This window comes from Phacochoerus africanus, chromosome 9 (assembly GCF_016906955.1).
Source record: "Phacochoerus africanus isolate WHEZ1 chromosome 9, ROS_Pafr_v1, whole genome shotgun sequence".
NCBI classification, from domain to species: Eukaryota; Metazoa; Chordata; class Mammalia; order Artiodactyla; family Suidae; genus Phacochoerus; species Phacochoerus africanus.
Window position 1 is genome coordinate 83,570,642 of NC_062552.1, and position 21,173 is coordinate 83,591,814.

A 21,173-nucleotide genomic window follows, 5' to 3' on the forward strand; every position below is an offset into this window, starting at 1 on the left:
GCAGGATTGGCGCTGATAAGCTTAAAAACTTTTCTCTGACATTGCTCTGATCTGCAAGGTATCGCCCGCACCCAGCCCCCTGCAAGGGCTTGATGTCAATGATGCTTGCCCAGTACCATCCCCAGGTGCAAAATTTCACCTGTCTTCCAACCACTATGACATCCAACATCCCACATGCTGAAACATGCACAGTTCTCTTTCTTCCTCCAACCTAAGCTGATATTTCTCTATCCAGCTCTTTCTGATTTGTTCTTCATGGGTCAAGAACTAAAACATAGGATAAACTCAGAGGAATGGTAGCTAACATGTAAATAGCTGGATTTCTCAGGAAGTGCCTGGGGGCATTTAAGCAGTTTGCTGGCAACAGTACTTTAAAAAAAAAAAAATAACAGTTACAGCCCAGGCCCCATGATAATATGGCAAATGAGAGAATTTAACCACCTCTGAGGCACACAAAGGCATCTTATCCTACCCAATCTGATATGGCTCTGTTCTCCTTGGCTCTCTTCCTAAAGGAAACCATTCTGAGAATGAAAAGATGCTTGTGTTAGGAGGTACTTACAAGGTATCTTTCAGAGGACACGCTGACAAGGATGAGGTCATCGCCAATTCGAACCTTTTCTCCCTCAGACCTCTGCTTGGAAGCGGGATGTATGGTCCACCAACAGGCTTCTCCTACACAAAGGCTCCTTGGATTAGTGGTTGCTTCATAGAAGCCAGTGTCCCTAATTCTGTCCCTCATCCTCTTTCCTCCTGATGAGAATTTCAAACACACACACCCACACACACACAGGCGGGTGTGAGCACGCATACTCCACACCTCGATTTCTATTTATCTATAAGCATTCCAGGTACCCTACATCTACTCTTGATGATGTTTATCATGTTCATTTTCTTTAGAGGCAGAAAGACAGTGTTTGGAAAAGAGTACTGGAGGCCGAGACTTTAACAGTCTTGGAGTATTTTTTGATAAAAATAGAATAAGGCTTTCTTCATAGGCACCTACCAATCTTCAATTGACTTCATTGATCTACTGACTCTTTATAGACTTTTATCTTTGCTCCACCTCTTCCTCATGAAATTCTAAGTCATCAGTAATTCCCCCAAAAGAATCAGAGATTTTCATAAGGCCTCCATCTACAGGGACTAACAACAGGTGAGAGATAAATAGCATGAAGAAAAATTGGGATTTTGGAAAATGGAATGTAGATAGATGCATGTAGACAAGAGAAAGCTGAAACTAAAATATTCAGGTAAGAACACAGATGAAAAGTCAGTGTTAAGAAATTAGGCCATTCCTGGAGTTCCTACATGGCTCAGCCAGTTAAGAACCTGATATTGTTTCGGTGAGGATGTGGGTTTGATCCCTGGCCTTGTCCAGTGGATTAAGGATCTGGTGTTGCTGCAAGTAGTGGCATAGGTTGCAGATACAGCTTGGATCTGGTGTTGCCCTGGTTGCGGTGTAGGGCCAGCAGCTGCAGCTCTAATTCAGCTTCTAGCCTGGCAACTTCCATATACCACAGGTGCAACCATTGAAAAGAAAGAAAGGAAGAAAGGAAGAAAGGAAGGAAGGAAGAAAGGAAGAAAGAAAGGAAGAAAGGAAGGAAGGAAGGAAGGAAGAAAAAAGAAAGAAAGGAAGAAAGAAAGCAAGCAATTCCTGCTACATTTTCCCCAAAACTTTTCTGGAATTAGAGGTAAAAATTCCTTGGGAAATCAAGCATAGAAGATAGCATTGCAAACAGCAGGATCAGCTAAAAGTTTTAAAGGAGTATTTAACCTTCTGCATCCTTTTCTCTGTCATAGACACCAGGTGACCCTTTCTCCTCTCTAATTTTCCTCTACAGAAAATTAGAAGTTAAATCCATGGAGTGACCAATCATGAGAGGTCTGGTTTTGGAAATATCAGGTACTACCAAACAAGGAAATGAAGAATATTGTTGAAAATGGAGAATAATTAAAATTCTATGCCCTGATCAGTAAGACCACAGATCCTATCCTTTTGTCTCCATTACTCAGCTTCCAGAATGCCAACTGTGATGCTGACCTTCCCCCATCCAAATCTGAAGATCATTTCAGGGAATCCAAGCTACCCAATGTGAAAGATAAGCAGCACTGGAGTTCCGGTCATGGTGCAGCAGAAAGGAATCCGAATAGGAATCATGAGGTTGAGGATTTGATCCCTGGCCTCACTTACTGGGTTAAGGATCCAGCATTGCCATATAGTTGCCATATAGTTGCGGTATAGGTCGCAGACGTGGCTCAAATCTAGTGTTGCCGGGGCTGTGGTGTAGGCTGGCAGCTATAGCTCCTATTAGACCCCTAGCCAGGGAACCTACATATGCCGCAGGTGCAGCCCTAAAAAGCAAAAAAAAAAAGGGGGGGGGGTACTGGACAACTCAGGTGAAATGCTTGGGTCCTTGCTAGATGACTCCAAAGTGAAGCTTAAGAGATGGCAAGCCACTGTCTCGCAGTCAGTGCTTCACGTAGGCGTCTACCTTTACTGCCTGGACCTAAGTCAGCATCAGCTGGGACCAACGACTACCGGACATTTAAGGTGAGTTTCTAACATGAACCACAGGAACAACCCAAAAAGTGGGAAAGGGAAAAAAAGATTACAGAGATTGGGTTGTGATGATGATCACTGTACAAATAAATGTAATAAAATTCACTGAGTTAAAAAAAATTACAGAGAACCAAAGATAACTTTAAAAAATCTTTAATTAATCATCTTAGAGAGATAAGAAAAAGTAACATTCAGGAAGCAGCTATGAAGTATCTGTGAAGACTCTCTTAAAGAAAAACTCTGATTCTGAAAAAGAAACAAGAGGGATATAGGGTAAAGTTGAAAAATTTTCCCAAGACGGAGAATGAAGTAAAACAGATTAGAAACAGGACTGGAAAAAAAATGAGATACTCAATCTAGAGGATTTCCAGAAAGAAAGAATAGTGAAAACAAAGGGAGGAAATTGACAAAGAAATAGTATTAAAATTTCCCCAAAGCTGAAAGATAAACATTTTCACATTCAAGAGTCCCACAGAGCCCCTAGCACAGTGAAGAATGGACACACACGCCCGGGTCCTCTCCTGTGACACTTAGAACAAGAAGGATCCAGGCCAAGTCACAGCACTGTGGAATTACAGACATCAGGGCAAAAGAGAAGATACAAAGAGTTCTCAGAAAACATACACAAGTCACACACAAAGTATCAGGAATCAGAATGTAGACATGGCAACAGGTAGCCCATAAGCTAGAAGAAAACAGAAGAAAACCTTTAGAGAGTTGAGGGAAAAAAATATTTCTAATGTAGAATACTGCTGTGAATTTCTCATCTAACTGGAATTAAGAAACTTTCTGGGAACGATTTACCTCCCATGGATCTTTTTTCTAAAAGCTTCTGGATAATGGGCTCTATCAAAGTTATGTGATAAACCAAGGGGGGAGAAAAACATGAGATCCAGGGAACACAAGATCATGGAGAGAGGAAACAGGAATTTCCTGGACAATGGTGGACCTTCTAAGAAGATGAAACTGATAAAATAGCTATTGTGATTGAATCTAATCAGGAAAGAGTTTCTGTTCTAGAGGACAGTTTAGAAATGAACAACTGGGTCACAGAAAATAGAGCCACAAACAAGGCAATCAACTCCTGAAAACCTCAAAAGTTAATACAATGAAGTGAACTAATCATAGCATATTACGAGTTTTATTTGCAAATCAAAGTCAGAGCTATAGCAATGTAAGTACTTAATATTGATTTGGTCGTTAACATAAAAAATAGATGCAAATATATTGGGAGGATGGAAAGAGAAGACAGGAGAAAGCTAAATTTTTATTATTCATTTAGGACATCTATAGATCATACCTAATCTGGAAAGAATAACTGAATAGCAGGAAACTGGATGACTCAGCCACAAGTGGGGAACATACTAGAGGTGCTGAAAGTGGATGCCCCTGAGAGGCAGGAATCCAGAACAGGGAGGGGTGGGGCAGGGGATTGATGTTTTCAATAGGCATAAAAGCATTGTTTCTCTTTACAGGTATTACTTTGATTTACTTTGGTCAAATAAATGTGACCATTTTGATTACATTTTGGCCATGCCCATGGCATGTGGAAGTTCCTAGGCCAGGGACTGTACCTGTGCCACAACAGTAACCAGAGCCATGGCAGTGACAACACCGGATCCTTAACCTGCAGAGCCACCAGGGAACTCCTGATTACAGTTTGATTAAACTTAAAATATTGTAACAGAAGAGGCTGGTCTCTACATTTGAAGGGGAAAGTGACATGTACATCCATTACGTGCTCTGTACCACTGAGGAGAACTGGGATGAAGAGGTCCTAAAAGGTGCATGGGAGAAGAGCATCCTTGTTCTCTCACCCTCTCCTGGCAACAGCCATAGGGATGGGGCCGGTCCGCAGTCAATAGGATATGTATGGGCCAGTGGAAGCTTCTAAAATACCTACCAATGCTTTTAGTGTTTTTTTTTCCTCTTAATTCTAAAGCTATGTATAAAATGAAAACAATGAGAAAACTTTTGAAAGGAGAAAAAGAACCCAATAAGCAAAATCAAGGTCAAAAGGGTCCCCAGTTCTGTTAGGTCAGTCAAATCATTTATCATCTACTGTGTAGGCAAAAAAGCTTCCAGAAATATTCAGGAAACTGCTTCCAAACTCCTATTTACATTCCCCTAGAGAGTCAACTCAACTCCGATTTTCTAAGCCAAGAGCTTTCTGAGCCAAAAGCATGTTCACAGAATGACCTGGGTGAGGATCAACGCTAGTCTGTTGGTTCCCAAGCAAATTTTCTCCTGAAGTAAGAAGACCCACCTGGCCATACTGAACCATGTCTGAGCTGGATGAGCCTCTCCTGCTTCCTCACAAATACCAAGATGGCCTTCTTCAGGGAGAATACAAAAGGGCTTGGGGGAGTTCCCACTGTGGATCAGAGGTTAACAAATCTGCCTGGCATCCATGAATATGCAGGTTTGATCCCTGGCCTTACTCAGTGGGTTAAGGATCTGGCATTGCCATGAGTTGCAGTGTAGGTCACAGACATGGCTCAGATCCTGCGTGGCTGTGGCATAGGCTGGCAGCTACAGCTCTAATTCAACCCCTTGCCTGGGAACCTCTGTATGCTCTGAGTGTGGCCCTAAAAAGCAAAAACAAACAAACAAACAAACAAAAAAAAGGGCTTGGGGGCTAGAGAGGTAAATACATTATTTTAGCCTCTAGGTTTTCATCAACACCTGGTTGACCCTTTTCCCTGGGTCTTTCTGCCAAATTCAGCTTCTCATCAGCCAGCTTGAACTTGGATTGGTGCATGTGTTTCCCTTGCCTGTCAGCAGAATTCACACCAAGTCTGATTTTAGGAATTTAAAGGAAAAAAACAAATGCTAGAAAGAGTAATATTCTCTACTGCTATTTCACTCTTTTCTATTGGAGCCTCTCATAATTAAACAAAATAGATTTCCCAAATACATGATTAGAAAGTGGTTATTTCTCAATTTCTTCTTAACTCTCAAAAAGTCCAAAGTCATTTTACTGGTATAAATAGAAGAGCCACATATGACTTTTCCAATTATGTGCTCCATGACTGACGGCTGGTTTATATTTAGCGGTCAACTTACACTCAGCATGTGTCGCACTTCACTCATTTTGTAATTTTCAGCAAAGGTTGACAACACCTTAGAGGAAATTATATTTTAAGAATAACACTTTAGCTGAAAACAAAGCAACCTCAAATCAAATTCAAATATAATCTTATTTTAGGAAAAGACACCTAATGGGCAGAGGCAGGCTTGCTCTTTTGCTCTGTACAAAAAGGAGAAGAGGAGGAGATGAAGGGGTTCTCCTTATTCTTGGAAACCACTGTGCATGATGTAGAAACAGCAGGTGCACAAGGGTTAAACTCTTAAATATTTTTTTTTTCTACACCATCTGTAAAATCAGACAATCTGGATCATTGCCTTATCAATTGATGTAGTTTTAGAATAACCCCATGGACTTTGTCCTTTGGCCACCCAACAATGAGACTCCTCTTCTATCTGGGGGCAAATGTCATGTTATTAAAGACTGTCTCCAAGTTAGACTCTACCTGTGGTTGTGACCTAGGCTGTTTGCTCTTCCTTGGCCTTTGTTCCTGGCTTTTTTCTAAGTCAGTGGATCAGCCTCAGAGAAAGTCTATGCAACATCCTTCCAGTAAGCTCTCGTTTTGTTTGACTTAAGCAGTTTCTGCTATTTACAAACAAGAATTCTGATTTGGTATATATGCCCAATCTCTAAAAGAAGAAGACATTACATATGTAAAGCCCTTGACATAGATTGTCCATGAATATTTCCAGCAACAGGGAGCATCCTCCATTCTGAGGCTGGCTGTTCCTCTTCTGGATAACTTCAGATATTACAAAGTGGTTTCCTTCAATATCTATATGCTGCTCCATTGGCCTATGGCATAACCCACAGCAAGTCAGCCCCTTCTTTGATACTATAACTATAAATATTGGTTGATAGTTATCTTGGTCCTCCATTCTTCTTTTTTGGTTTCTAGGGAAAACTTGCATCATCCTGGTCACCCCCTTCGTTAAGATCCACCACTTTACAGTCATTATTTTTGATTGAACTGGAAAAAAAAAAAACCCAGAAAACTACCAGTGTTTGCCAAAGTACATGACATATATGGCACTGGTGATAGAGGACAATTAAATAGCATTGAATCATACACTAAGAAATTTCTTGTATTACTTTTAAGTCCTCTGATTCTACCATAAAGTATTCAATTTGGAGCTTGTGTGTCATGAACACTTTTCTAGTATTTGCCAGCATCTCTTCAATGATTTAGTGACATTGTTTTCTTTATATTTACTTTACAGCAAGCAATATCAGTTTTCCACTTATAGCAATGATTTTAATTTTATCTATAAATTTTTAAGTACAAAAGTAAGTAAGTTTAAGGAAAAATATAAAATAAATGATAACAAAGGTGATGCCCAGGAATGGCAAAAACCATTACGGCGCATGTCACTGACTGACATTTGGGAAACACGGCTTTAAAAATGGCTGGTTTACTGCAGAATAAAATGGGACTACTCTTTTGATCTAGACACTATATATACTTCATTATGTAAACATGTTATTTTTGTTTTCTAGCAGTTATTCATTGCCTTTGGTTTTTTATCAGTAATAACTTCTCTTGTTTTTCAGTACCTAACCCTAAACACTGTTTTTCTTTGAAACACTGGCAGACTGTGGCTAAAGCATTATGTTCTCATTCTTAGTTCCTATGTTTTTATTACACATACTTTTTAAAAAATTAGTCTCCAAAGTTTTATCAGACCTATTTATTGACTATGTTGGTTTGAACCCCCAATGAGTAGCATTCTGTATCCTCCTCTAAAGCCCTTAGCCCAAGACTCCACTGTAACAGGAGACCTGGCTGTGCTGACTTACCTGTGGCATGTTCCCGTAGACCTACATCAAAGGCAAGTTTATCTGTCTGGGATCTTGATGTAGTCAAACATGTTAGATACTGTGGAAAAAGAGCAGATGCTAGTGAAGTCATACTCCTGTCAAATCTTGGCATCTCACCACTAGTTGGCTTTCAGTTGTCAATCTCAACATTGAGCTACTATGGAAAGGGCTTGTTTATCTTGTTCATTACTACAAGGCTTATAGGATATATTTTTATAATGTACTTAAAACCTCAAAGATGATTCTTATTTGACAACCCAGTGATTTAACTTGTAGGTTTATATGTTATAGAAATAAGTGAAATATTTGATAGGCTTTAGTTAAAAAATACTCCTAGAGACTTTTAACCTGGGAACGGTACAAGTAGAACATATACAACCAATAATAATGGAAAGATTGATAAACTTTGGTACTTCATTTTATGGAATATTATGTTTCCATGCAAAGTTTTTTCATCAAGAGTGTGTAATAGCATCGAATATATACAAAATAGTATATTAGTATAGCTGCCTCATATGCAAAATTTAAATGCCTAGAAACCAGGCTAAAAGGAATTAATTACACCAAACTGAACAACAAATTGTCTTTGGACAGTGGGAGCAATCGTGATGATGTCCCCATTTCTATTTATTTTCTGTTTTTCAAATTTTCTGAGCTTAAAACTTCTCAAATAATGTCTTTTTTTTTCTAGTTCCAAAGACACATGTGCATGTAAAACTTAAAAACTTTAATATCAATAAATTATTAACATTAACTTAATTAATTTAATTACTAAAATATATTAAAATAACTTAATAACGGGAAAAAATCCATGGTCATTTCCTGCTCCTTTGTTAACACGCACAGTGGGTGGTCTTAGCATTAGAATAGGAGGCAGTATGTACTTGGCACATGCTTCCTGAGTTATACCTCAAGTTCTCTGCAGCAGGAAAACAGAGTCACCACATTGTACCATATCATCTCAGAGGCTGTATTCTCAGAGCTGCTTCTAAAAGGGACTGTCCACTACAGTCTTCATGTTAACTGTGAGGGGGGGATTTCTTGGGGGAGGGCAATCAATCTAATGACAAATAATATAAACTTTCCTATCTCTACCACAGTGTGAGCCTGAGTTTTCAAAGCCATGAGAAGTGTGCTATTTGAGCTTTTGCTTATTCTATTTAGGTAGAAAAAGAGAGGCATGAGGGTTTTATTGACCCTATGGGTAAACACCAGATTCTTAAAGGATCAGGCCTTTCTCAAAAAAGAAGAAAGATCCCAAATGGACAACTTAACCCTCCACCTAAATGAATTAGAAAAAGAAGAACAAAAAAGTCCTAAAGTCAGCAGAAGGAAGGAAATTATAAAGATCAAAGAAGAAATCAATAAAATAGAGACTCAAAAAACAATAGAGAAAATTAATAAAACCAAGAGCTGGTTCTTTGAAAAGGTAAACAAAATTGACAAACCCCTGGCCAGACTCACTAAAAAGAGGAGAGAAAGAACCCAAATAACCAAAATTATAAATGAAAAAGGAGAAATCACAACGGATACAGCAGAAATACAAAAAACCATAAGAGAATACTATGAACAACTATATGGCAACAAGTTTGACAATCTGGAAGAAATGGACAATCTTCTAGAATCTTACAGCCTGCCAAAACTGAATCAAGTAGAAACAGACCAACTGAACAGACCGATCACTAGAAATGAAATTGAAGAGGTCATAAAAACACTCCCTACAAATAAAAGTCCAGGACCAGATGGCTTCACAGGTGAATTCTATCAAACCTATAAAGAGGAATTGGTGCCCATCCTCCTTAAACTCTTTCAAAAGGTTGAAGAAGAAGGAATACTCCCAAAGACATTCTATGATGCCACCATCACCCTCATTCCAAAACCAGGCAGAGATACCACCAAAAAAGAAAACTATCGCCCAATATCATTGATGAATATAGATGCAAAAATTCTCAACAAAACCTTAGCCAATCGAATCCAACAACATACCAAAAAAATTATACACCATGACCAGGTTGGGTTCATCCCAGGTTCACAAGGATGGTTCAACATACGCAAATCAATCAACATCATACACCACATTAACAAAAAAAAAGTCAAAAACCATATGATTATCTCAATAGACGCAGAAAAAGCATTTGACAAAGTCCAACATCCATTCATGATCAAGACCCTCGCCAAAGTGGGTATAGAGGGAACATTCCTGAACATGATCAAAGGCATTTATGATAAACCCACAGCAAATATAATACTCATTGGGGAAAAACTGAAAGCCTTCTCATTCAAATCTGGAACAAGACAGGGATGCCCACTCTCACCACTGCTCTTCAACATAGTTTTGGAAGTCCTAGCCACAGCAATTAGACAAACAAAAGAAATAAAAGGCATCCATACAGGAAGAGAAGAGACCAAACTGTCACTGTATGCAGATGACATGATACTATATATAGAAAACCCTAAGGACTCAACCCCAAAACTACTTGAACTGATTCATAAATTCAGCAAAGTAGCAGGATATAAGATTAACATTCAGAAGTCAGTTGCATTTCTGTATACCAGCAATGAACTATTAGAAAAGGAATACAAAAATATAATACCTTTTAAAATTGCACCTCACAAAATCAAATACCTCGGAATACACCTGACCAAGGAGGTAAAGGACCTATATGCCGAGAACTATAAAACTTTAATCAAAGAAATCAAAGAAGATGTAAAGAAATGGAAAGATATTCCATGTTCCTGGATTGGGAAAATCAATAGTGTAAAAATGGCCATACTACCCAAAGCAATCTACAGATTCAATGCAATCCCTATCAAATTACCCATGACTTTTTTCACAGAAGTAGAACAAACGATCCAAACATTTATATGGAACCACAAAAGACCCAGAATCGCCAAAGCAATCCTGAGAAACAAAAACCAAGCAGGAGGCATAACTCTCCCAGACTTCAAGAAATACTACAAAGCCACAGTCATCAAAACAGTGTGGTACTGGTATCAAAACAGACAGACAGACCAATGGAACAGAAGAGAGAACCCGGAAATCAACCCTGACACCTATGGTCAATTAATCTTTGACAAGGGAGGCAAGAACATCAAATGGGAACAAGAAAGTCTATTCAGCAAGCATTGCTGGGAAACCTGGACAGCTGCATGCAAAGCAAGGAAACTAGAACACACCCTCACACCATGCACAAAAATAAACTCCAAATGGCTGAAAGACTTAAATATACGACAGGACACCATCAAACTCCTAGAAGAAAACATAGGCAAAACACTCTCTGACATCAACATCATGAATATTTTCTCAGGTCAGTCTCCCAAAGCAATCGAAATTAGAGCAAAAATAAACCCATGGGACCTCATCAAACTGAAAAGCTTTTGCACAGCAAAGGAAACCAAAAAGAAAACAGAAAGACAACTGACAGAATGGGAGAAAATAGTTTCAAATGATGCAACCGACAATGGCTTAATCTCTAGAATATATAAACAACTTATACAACCCAGCAGTAAAAAAGCCAATCAATCAATGGAAAAATGGGCAAAAGACCTGAAGAGACATTTCTCCAATGAAGATATACAGATGGCCAACAAACACATGAAAAAATGCTCAACATCGCTGGTTATAAGAGAAATGCAAATCAAAACTACCATGAGATATCACCCCACACCAGTCAGAATGGCCATCATTAAGAAGTCCACAAATAACAAGTGCTGGAGGGGGTGTGGAGAAAAGGGAACCCTCCTGCACTGTTGGTGGGAATGTCAACTGGTACAGCCACTATGGAGAACAGTTTGGAGATACCTTAGAAATCTATACATAGAACTTCCATATGACCTCGAAATCCCACTCTTGGGCATCTATCCGGACAAAACTCTACTTAAAAGAGACACGTGCATCCGCATGTTCATTGCAGCACTATTCACAATAGCCAGGACATGGAAACAACCCAAATGTCCATCGACAGAGGATTGGATTCGGAAGAAGTGGTATATATCCACAATGGAATACTACTCAGCCATAAAAAAGAATGACATAATGCCATTTGCAGCAACATGGATGGAGCTAGAGAATCTCATACTGAGTGAAATGAGCCAGAAAGACAAAGACAAATACCATATGATATCACTTATAACTGGAACCTAATATCCAGCACAAATGAACATCTCCTTAGAAAAGAAAATCATGGACTTGGAGAAGAGACTTGTGGCTGCCTGATGGGAGGGGGAGGGAGGGGGAGGGATCGGATCAGGAGCTTGGGCTTATCAGACACAACTCAGAACAGATTTACAAGGAGATCCTGCTGAGTAGCATTGAGAACTTTGTCTAGATACTCATGTTGCAACAGAAGAAAGGCTGGGGGAAAAATGTAATTGTAATGTATACATGTAAGGATAACCTGACCCCCTTGCTGTACAGTGGGAAAAAAAAAAAAAAAAAGATGAAGGATCACCTCTCAATTCTACAGATTGCCAGAGTGAAAAGTTTCCCCACTCTCTCAATGTCCCCATCTCCTGCTCAGATAACCTTCTATTTGGTCATTTCTGTTCTTTGTCCTTTGCCATAAGGGACTCTAACAGATGCATGTTCATGCTGAAAAGGTCAACTTCTTACCAGTGCTCAGGAAAAAAAAAAATGCTGCAATAAATAAATTATTGAAGAGGCAGCTGTTTTCCCTGCCAGTTTGACAGTTCAAGCTTTGAGACGAACTTTGCAGCACACTGCAGGTGTAAATGTGTGAAAATAAAGTCCTAAATTAATGGAACAGTTTTCCACTAGGGCTAGAGAAAGAAACCTTCCTTACAATGATTACAGGTGAGAATGATACATAGAAAACTGGGAGTAAATGTTATTAAAGCTGGCATATATTATACTTCATTGAGATCACAATATTCCTCTTACACTCCCTGCAAAAGAACAGTAATATCTGTATTTTATCAGTTATATTTATTTAAATCTTCAGAAATAAATTTTCAAGTTACATCAAATTACCACCATCTCAGTTAATTCTGGTTCTAAATCCCTAATTAGCCTGATCTGCTTTCCATGCCTGCTTTGCTCCTTATCTGCCGCCTGCCTCTGGATTAACATAATACCTTTAAACTCTCCCAGGACTGAAGGCACTGGATATCATCCTCTTTCCTTTAACTAGTAAAAGAAGAAAATGGTCACAAAAACCTCACTTGATGGCTTTTCCCCTATGCTGGTTATCTTCAGATACTCAAGTAATCAGTTATTTCATGATTTATGTGATCATCCATTCAACAGATATTTTCTGGGCATCAGGTCTGTCAAAGCACTGTTCTTGGTAGAATTATATTTAGTTTAAGTAGATAAGTAAGTAAGTAAATACATAAATAAAAAGACATGGCCCTTTTCCTCATGGGCTGGGGAGGAATGTGGTCAGATACAAAGTAACCACAAATGCCTAATTGCTGAAGGCACTAAATTACATGATAGAAACAATCAAGAGAGTCATGTGCTATAATCGTTTACATTCCGAATTACTCCTGCTGGCTACCTGACCAGATCGAGTGCTGGTTTCCTGCCCTTCCTCCCCCTTTATCTCTCCCCTCCCCTTTCATGAAAGCAAACATCTGGATGTGCTTACCATTCCGCTGAAAGAGTGCCGCAGGAGAATCGCGTGGCCGTAGAGCAGGGTCCTGTGGCCACCCCCTTGTGCCGCCTGTGGGGAAGGAGGGGGGAGAAATGTCAGGGCAAATCTCAGGGCCAGGATAAAGCAGCCTGAGGGTAAAGCAGCACAAGAATTCTTGGAAGACAGACTACAAAGAAAAGACCCATCGCAAAGCTCCCAAGGAATTCATTCTAGAAGCGAGTGGCCAGCCTACAGGCGGGGGAGAGACTGGTGACCACAGCCATGCAACATCCTTGGGAGAGGTTGAGAGGGGCCAAACCTCTCCTCTGAAATGGCCCCTGCCCAGGATCAGCAGAAACCCAGAGCTGTTCTACCGGAGAAACACGTAAATGAGATAGGTACTGCTTACCTTCCTTTGAAACTTCTCAGAAGCATTCAGAGTGAGAGAGAGAAACAAATGTGATGTAACTACAGCCTAGCGACAGAAAGGCAGCATGAGGGGCAGGCATATGTCACAGTCTGTGCCTTGTAGTCTTTGCCCTTCAAGGCACTGGTGCCTCCTGTCCACTCACTTAAACAAGCCTCTTTACCCAGATCTCACCAATGAGAGATGGTGCTGAAATTGGGACTTTAAAAGCAGAACCAGGGATTCAGAAATAGATCCTCTAGTTGAGGGGCCAGGTTGATGCCCTCTCTCCACCTCACCAGGCAGTTCCACTTGGCTGTTCACTCAGTGGCAACCCCCACAGTGAGAGAGGCATGAGAAGAAGAAACAGCCCAACATGAAGCCACTTGTGACTACTTCTTGCTTCATGCCTTATCTGATCTGCACACCATGAGCTGAACTGAACAGTACATGATATGGGACAAATTTTATTTAGAGTTATAGGTGAGTGGGTAACATGAAAGACTGAAATCTACAGAAAATTCTAGTTTGTTTTTTGTTTGTTTGTTTTGTCTTTTCTAGAGCCGCTCCTGTGGCATATGGAGGTTCCCAGGCTAGGGGTCGAATCAGAGCTGTAGCCCCTGGCCTACGCCAGAGCCACAGCAACACGGGATTTGAGCCACGTCTGCGACCTACACCATAGGTCACGGCAATGCCGGATCCTTAACCCACTAAGCAAGGCCATAGATTGAACCTGCAACCTCATTGTTCCTAGTTGGATTCGTTAACCACTGCATCACGACAGGAACACCTAGAAATTTTTCGATATTACCATTTTCAATCTTTTACCCAAACTTCTCCCTGTCATCTTAACCTGACCTCAGAGGCAGTCAAAAGTTCTTAATCACACACTCCTTTCAGGAAAAAAAATTGCACATAGGCTCCCATCCCCAAATATGCACAAAAAGAGAGTTCAAAGCCTGAGATCAAAATTAATCATAAAGAGAAATTCTAACATTTTCCTTCCATATGCCAAGAGCACCTCTTATGCACCATATTTTATTCAGAGCTACAGAGCAACAGCCCAAGGGGCTGGGTTGAGGATCTGCTCCATTTCTGTGTCCACCTCCCTCCATCAGAGCCACAGACAATGAACAGGGGAGGCTGGTGGCATGGAGAGAAGGCAGAGGTCTGGATACTATGGCCTGGAGTAATTCCATTTCAATTCTACTTGGATTAACATAATCACTCTGTCAAAGAGATGATTTTTCACGTCATACAACGAGCCTAAAGAAAAGGAAAAAGATAAATGTGGTATCATTTTTTTTTTTTTAAAGCTGGTAACTATATATAAATGTGGCTGTGCTTCCTCCACAGCTCTGGAAATGTTTAAGTGCCCTCCAGATGTTAATACAAGAATCAAATGCTCTTTGCAGTATTTCTGAATTTCTTGAAATTTGAGCTGTATTTACAAATGTATCAACAGCTTATGTTAAAATTAGTCATACTAAATAATTTTTATATTTTGTCAGTTGATATTTTTCCTGTACAGTTATGGTATCACAAGTTAATAGCTCATGACAACTTATGTTGTAGGGTTATGCTCCTGGACTAGTCCTGTGCCTCAAACTGAGCTACTGACTCAATTATACTTACCACCGTTAACCATGAGCCACACCTTCCTCCAATTCTTCTTTCTTCCTATCAACTCTGAGACTCATTGTATGTAAAGAGTCAGGAGATGCTGAGCCCTAGAAGGGACAGTAAGGAGCCTATGCCCCCCCTTCTCTGGCAATGCTGAAAATATCTCTTGGCCCTCATGGCCTCTATTCTGATTCAACGGAGAAGAAGGACTTAATTCACCTGCTGGGATTGAATGGGACATTGCATGCCAACTCCCTCTACTATGGCAGTGGGTCTTAGATACCTGGGCACATCAGTTTGTTAACACACAGGCTTCTGGACCCCACTCCGCAGTGTCTGTTGTACTAGACCTGGGGTAGAACCTGAGAACTTGCATTTCTAACCAGTTCCAGGGAAAGTGAGAGTGATCGATGGTGTTGGTCTAGCGACATTTTGAAGATCGTTTCTCTTAGGAATGATCAAACTTCAGTGCCAGAAGCTTTGATAATCACCCTCTTGGCAACAGCCATCACTGGCATACACTATGCATCAGGTGCTTTACACACCATCATAGCTCATTCTCCTAACAACTTCTCAAGGCAGGAATGATTTCATCCACTTGGAACATATGGGATTTGAAACTCGGAGAGGAAGGATCTTGGCAGATGTCACACAGCTGGATGTGGTGGTGGTGGTGGGAATTGAACTCAGAGTTAACTCCAGAACTTGAGCTCATTTCATCCTACTTTTAATAATGCATTCATTTGCCTACCGTGCACCAAACCAGGGTCCACAACACCAGGAAAATCAGGATAGAAAGATACTTCCTCAGCTCCTTAATGAAGGTGAATTGATCGAGCTGGAATAAATGAGCTCTAGTGGGAGTTCCCACTGTGGTGCAGCAGAAACAAACCCAACTAGGATCCATGAGGACTCAGGTTCGATCCCTGGCCTCACTCGGTGGGTTAAGGATCTGGCGTTGTCATGAGCCATGGTGTAGATCATAGACCCATCTCAGATCTGGCGTTACTGTGGCTGTGGCGTAGGCTGGCAGCTGTAGCTCTGATTTGACCCCAGCCTGGGAACTTCCATATGCCATGGGTGTTGCCCTAAAAAGAAAAGAAAAAAAAAAAAAGTTCTAGTCAGATGGCAGGTACACACAACTACATCATGTACTGTATATGGGCCATCTCATTTTATCTCTTAATTAGTGCTGCAAAATAACAATGGAATTTCTGTTTTACAGAAGGGGAAACAGGCTTAAAGAACTAACTTGCTCAGAGTCATACAGGTTCCAAGGGAAGAGCCTGGAGTTAATAAAGACAAGGGATTTAACCCTACACTCTACTATCTCCCGCTCTATTCTGGCCGGAGACAAAACTTGTGTATAAAAAGCCATGTTGCAAATAGAAATGACATCCCTGCTAAAAGAGGTGAAGACAAAGAGCACCAGACCAGACCAAGAGGGTAAGGAGGGTGTTGAAGCACTGCTCTATCAAAAGTAGACCCTAAGTAAGTGAAGTCAGAAAGAGGAAGACAAATAGCATATTATATCACTTATATGTGGAATCTAAAATAGGCACAAATGAATCTATCTACAAATAGAAACAGACTCAGAGAACAGACTTGTGGTTGCCAAGGGGGAGGGGTTGGTAGATGCAAACAATTACATTTAGAATGGATAAGCAATGAGGTCCTACTGTACAGCACGGGGAACTATATCCAATCTCTTGAGATAGAACATGATTTAGTATGAGAAAAAGAATGTACATATATGTATATGTGTGTATGACTGGGTCACTCTGTACAGCAGATATTGACACAATATTGTAAATCAACTACACTCAAATAAAAATAAAAAAGTAGACCATAATATTGTGATAGGACTGCTGAAATGTAACAACAGTTAATAAAAAAAATTAAACAGGATACCATGTGGACAAAGAGCTGGCAGCAGAGAGTATGACGTACATGTGGAGACTTGAGGACAATTCATTGGTTAGGACCGGCTTTGATGAAAGGGAACCTTTGGAATTGAGTGGGGATGCAGGGGCAGGGCTGTGAGATTACAGCAGGCTACACCTGACCATTCCAGGCTAACAGGACATGGGGGTGGGTCTCTGAATGGAGAATGTTGCAATCAAAACCGTACCTTAGGAAGGTAACCCTGACTGCAAAATGGTAAAGGAACTGGATGCATCAAGCCTGAAGGGCAGATAATATCATTCTCATTCAGTTTCCAGGACAATATAACGAGAGGGTGTAGCCCCAAAACTTCAGCATTCTCCTTTACTCCTTTCTTTCCTCTCACGCTCCACAGTCGATCCAAAGCATCTTCAGTGCCACCTTCAAATTATACTCTCTTTCCAACTACTCAGAGTCCCGCTGCTGCCCTGTCTCATCTGGACTATAACAACAGCCTCCTACCTGTGCTCCCTGCTGTACCCACCCCATCAATGGTCTGAGCAAAAGCAGTAGTCAGAGCCATTATTTTAAGAACGTCAATCACATCAGGGTACTTTCTTGCCAAAAACCCCCAATTGCTGCCTTTCATGCTTAGAAGTCCAACATCCTCACCGCAGCTTCTAAGGCTATGCATCAGGAATTGGCAAATTTACCAGATAGTAAATGTTTGTGGCTTTGCATAATGCATGTCATACAGTCCTCTTTATTATTTTTTTGTCTTTTTAGGGCTGCACCCATGGCACATGGAGGTTCCCAGGCAAGAGGTCTAATCGAAGGAGCTGTAGCCATTGGCCTACACCACAGCTGCAGCAATGCCAGATCCAAGCTGCATCTATGACCTACACCACAGCTCATGGCAATGCCAGATCCTTAACACACTAGGCAAGGCCAGGGATTGAACCTGCAAATTCATGGATGCTAGTCAGATTTGTTTCTGCCAAGCCACAACGGGAACTCCCAGTCTTATATTTAAAATAATTTTTTTTCAAAAATTAAAATATGTTCTTACCTAGGGGGTCCATAAGCACAGGCAAGATTTGACCTGCTGGCTGCTGTCGAGATCCCTGCCCTACTTGATCTGGTTCCCCCCATCCATCTGACCTCATCACCTGCCAGCAGCATGGTCTCCACCACTCCCTCTGCTTCAGCAACATGCCCTTCCCCCTATTCTTCAGACACATAAGCTCCTACCACAGGGCCTTTGCACATGCGATTCCCTCTGAAATACTCTTCCTTCAATATTCTCATGGCTCATTTCCATCCTTATTCAGCTCTGTGCTCAGATATGTCATTAGAGAAGTCTTCTCTGATCATCTCTTCTAAAAGAAAAATCACACTTACTCTATCACATTTTTTTTCTGCCCTATTATTTCTCATGGCATTTGTTAGTTGACATATTATTTTTGATGTGTATCTACCCTCTTTCCCCCTAAGACACAAGTTCCATGAGTCTTTGCTGGATCAGTATCTTCCACATCAGCATCACCTTTATCAGCGATGTGACAAACAGGAGGTATTTCCTATTTCCTATTCATATTTTCTGAATGAATGAATGAATGACAACTGGATGAGGGGGTTCTTTTGTTTCCCTTACACAGATGGGAAAAGAGAAATTTTCCCATGGCTAGCTTGTATGCAGAGAGCTTGGATTTGAACTTGGGTCTAACACCTTTCTAGAAGGTCACAGAGAAACATTTCTACCAACCTTGTTCACTATTTGATATGTCTGTATAACATCCCAGGGAAGATACGAAATACTGCACAGAAGACTGCCCGGACCTGTTCACCAGAGAGATACAGACCTCAAGACTCTGAGACATTATTGGGATGGCAGTCCTGTTCTTGCTAGGAGTGACCTTGGCTGTCACTGTTGGCAGAGGGAGAATATATGGTACCAATTGCCTCACAGGACGGAAGTGGAACAGGGGCGAAGCCAGCAAAAGTGCCCAGATGCCACGTCCTGAGGAAAAATGTTCCACTAGATCATTAACTCAATCATCTCACCTGTAATTTCAAAATTGATTCCACCACTGACATTCTTTTGGTCATTCCCAGAGGACACTGTCACCCAGTACGATAAACCTGGCATGGCAACAAAGGAGAGGGGAACTCTGCCTGTCTCCAGCCATACATAAATGTTTCAAGACTATTAAATTTCTAAGCCTAACCTCTACTTTGGGGGTCCCAGGATCTTGGAAGACTCCTTGTGGATCTAAGAGAAGCCGCAAAAGCTTCAGGGGCCACCTCCCTAACGGTCCTGTGTGCCCTGACATCACCTCCTGGATGTGGATGTGTGTGTTTTCATTTTCCTATCCTCTCCCTACTTCACTTCCTTTCCACTCTTTCAGGCTATTAAAGGAAGCAAGCCCTTCTAGAAGGTCACAGAGCAACATTTTCTGAACATGTTGGAGGCCCTTTGCTTTGACACAAGTGATAACTAAATAACGATGATGCCATATAAGTAAAAAACAAAATTAACATCTAATAGAAGAAACAGAAGTAAATAGTACTTTCAGTTAGAAAACAATGAAATTTTCTGTTCACAATTGCTACAAAATATTAAATTGTAAAGGAATTTGTCTAAAGGTTGAGCTAAACCTTCAAAATGGAACTACAAACTTTTGCTCTATAAAATAAAATTTGATTGGGTGAAATGGAAAGGTGTACCTTGTTACAGAATGAGAATACTAGTATTTGTTGTTGCTTAATCTCCTGAATTTAATTTACAGATGGCAAATTCCAGGAGGGCATTTTGGAATTCAATAAAATTGCTAGAAAATTAACCTGGAAATATAAAGAGTAAGAAATCTTTCTTCTGAAAAGGAACCAAGTTTTAGAAAAAGTTATGAAGCAAAATGAACTCATTCTGGTCATGGTTCAAAAGAAGAATGTACCCCAATATAGACAGTCCATAAACAAATATGAAATGTAGCACATTTATCAATAAAGTAGATTTTTAGTACAATGGGGAAAGATTATTATTAAGCAATGTCTCTTTGATATGTGGATAGCAGAACAGAAAAATATTCAGTCAAATCCACAGGAAATATAAAAGACTCTGATGGATAACAATAAATAACTCATGTTAAAATGAAATTCTAAGACAAACTAGCATGTAATAAATAGCTCATACTCCTTTACAGATCTAATGCTCATCCATGCTTTGAAGCAACAGATAAACTCAAACAAAAAACAGATAGGATTGTACCAAGATTACTCAACTTCAGAACAATGGAAACATCAACACCAAAGAGTCTACAGGAATTCTTTCTTTGTATTACTTTGACAAAAAGATTAACATCTGACTGAAATGTAGAAAAAAATAGGCAAAGGATATGAATAAATGATGTATATCTGGAATAAAATTAAAACATACGGCAGAGGTTTTATCTCTTCTAGTAATGAAAGAAATGATAATTAAAGCAACTTTTCTTTTTCTTTTTGGCCAGCTATATGGAATATGGATGTTCCCAGAGCCAGGGATTGAACCTCCACTGCAAAAGCAGCAGCAGCAGCAACTAAAGCTGCTGCAGTGACAATGCTGGATCCCTAACCTGCTGAGCCACAAGGGAACTCCTAAAGCAACTTCGATGTATCATTTTACATCAACTAAATTTTCAAAAATGGGAGGAAAAAAACCTTAACACCATCAGAGTTGTAATTGAGCTGGTATGATCCCAGGCGAGGTGGCACTGAGTACAACTCTTTTGCAAAGCAATACAGTAATATAAAAAGAGTTATAAAGAAGTCAATAACTTTGCTGAAGTAATCCTACTTCTGGGAGTAATTCAAGAAAAGCAAACGCCTATGCACACTGTTGTCCTAAGAGCGTCATAATGGGGCAAACAAAAAACCTGGACAGGACATGAATATCCCAAAGGAAAACTGTCTAGTAAATCACGGAGCTTTCTCAGAATGTTCTATCCTCCAACCATTAAAGAAGAAAATTGACAGAGGCTAGGGAAAACATAGAAAATGTTTATGATATACCACTGTGAAAAAGGCAGAATGCAAAATGCCTTCAACTATCACATACATATATATGTGTGTGTGTTCATGTATGTATGCAAGAGTGATAAGGAAACCTTAGGTGGTGATTTAGGTGGTTGCAGAACCATTACACTCTCCTCTTCTAAA

General features: G+C 40.2%; 1 protein-coding gene across 1 annotated transcript in view; it reads right to left on the minus strand.

The window, feature by feature from the left end:
• The window catches only part of RYR3 (ryanodine receptor 3), a 570,648-nt gene that overhangs the window by 318,621 nt on the left and 230,854 nt on the right, over nt 1-21,173 (minus strand). Inside the window, exons 4-6 of the mRNA XM_047794870.1 lie at nt 13,079-13,153; nt 7,449-7,527; nt 563-675 (exon numbers count right to left, since the gene is read on the minus strand). Of these exons, the coding sequence (XP_047650826.1) occupies nt 563-675; nt 7,449-7,527; nt 13,079-13,153 (267 nt within the window). The remainder of the gene's footprint in view (nt 1-562; nt 676-7,448; nt 7,528-13,078; nt 13,154-21,173) is intronic.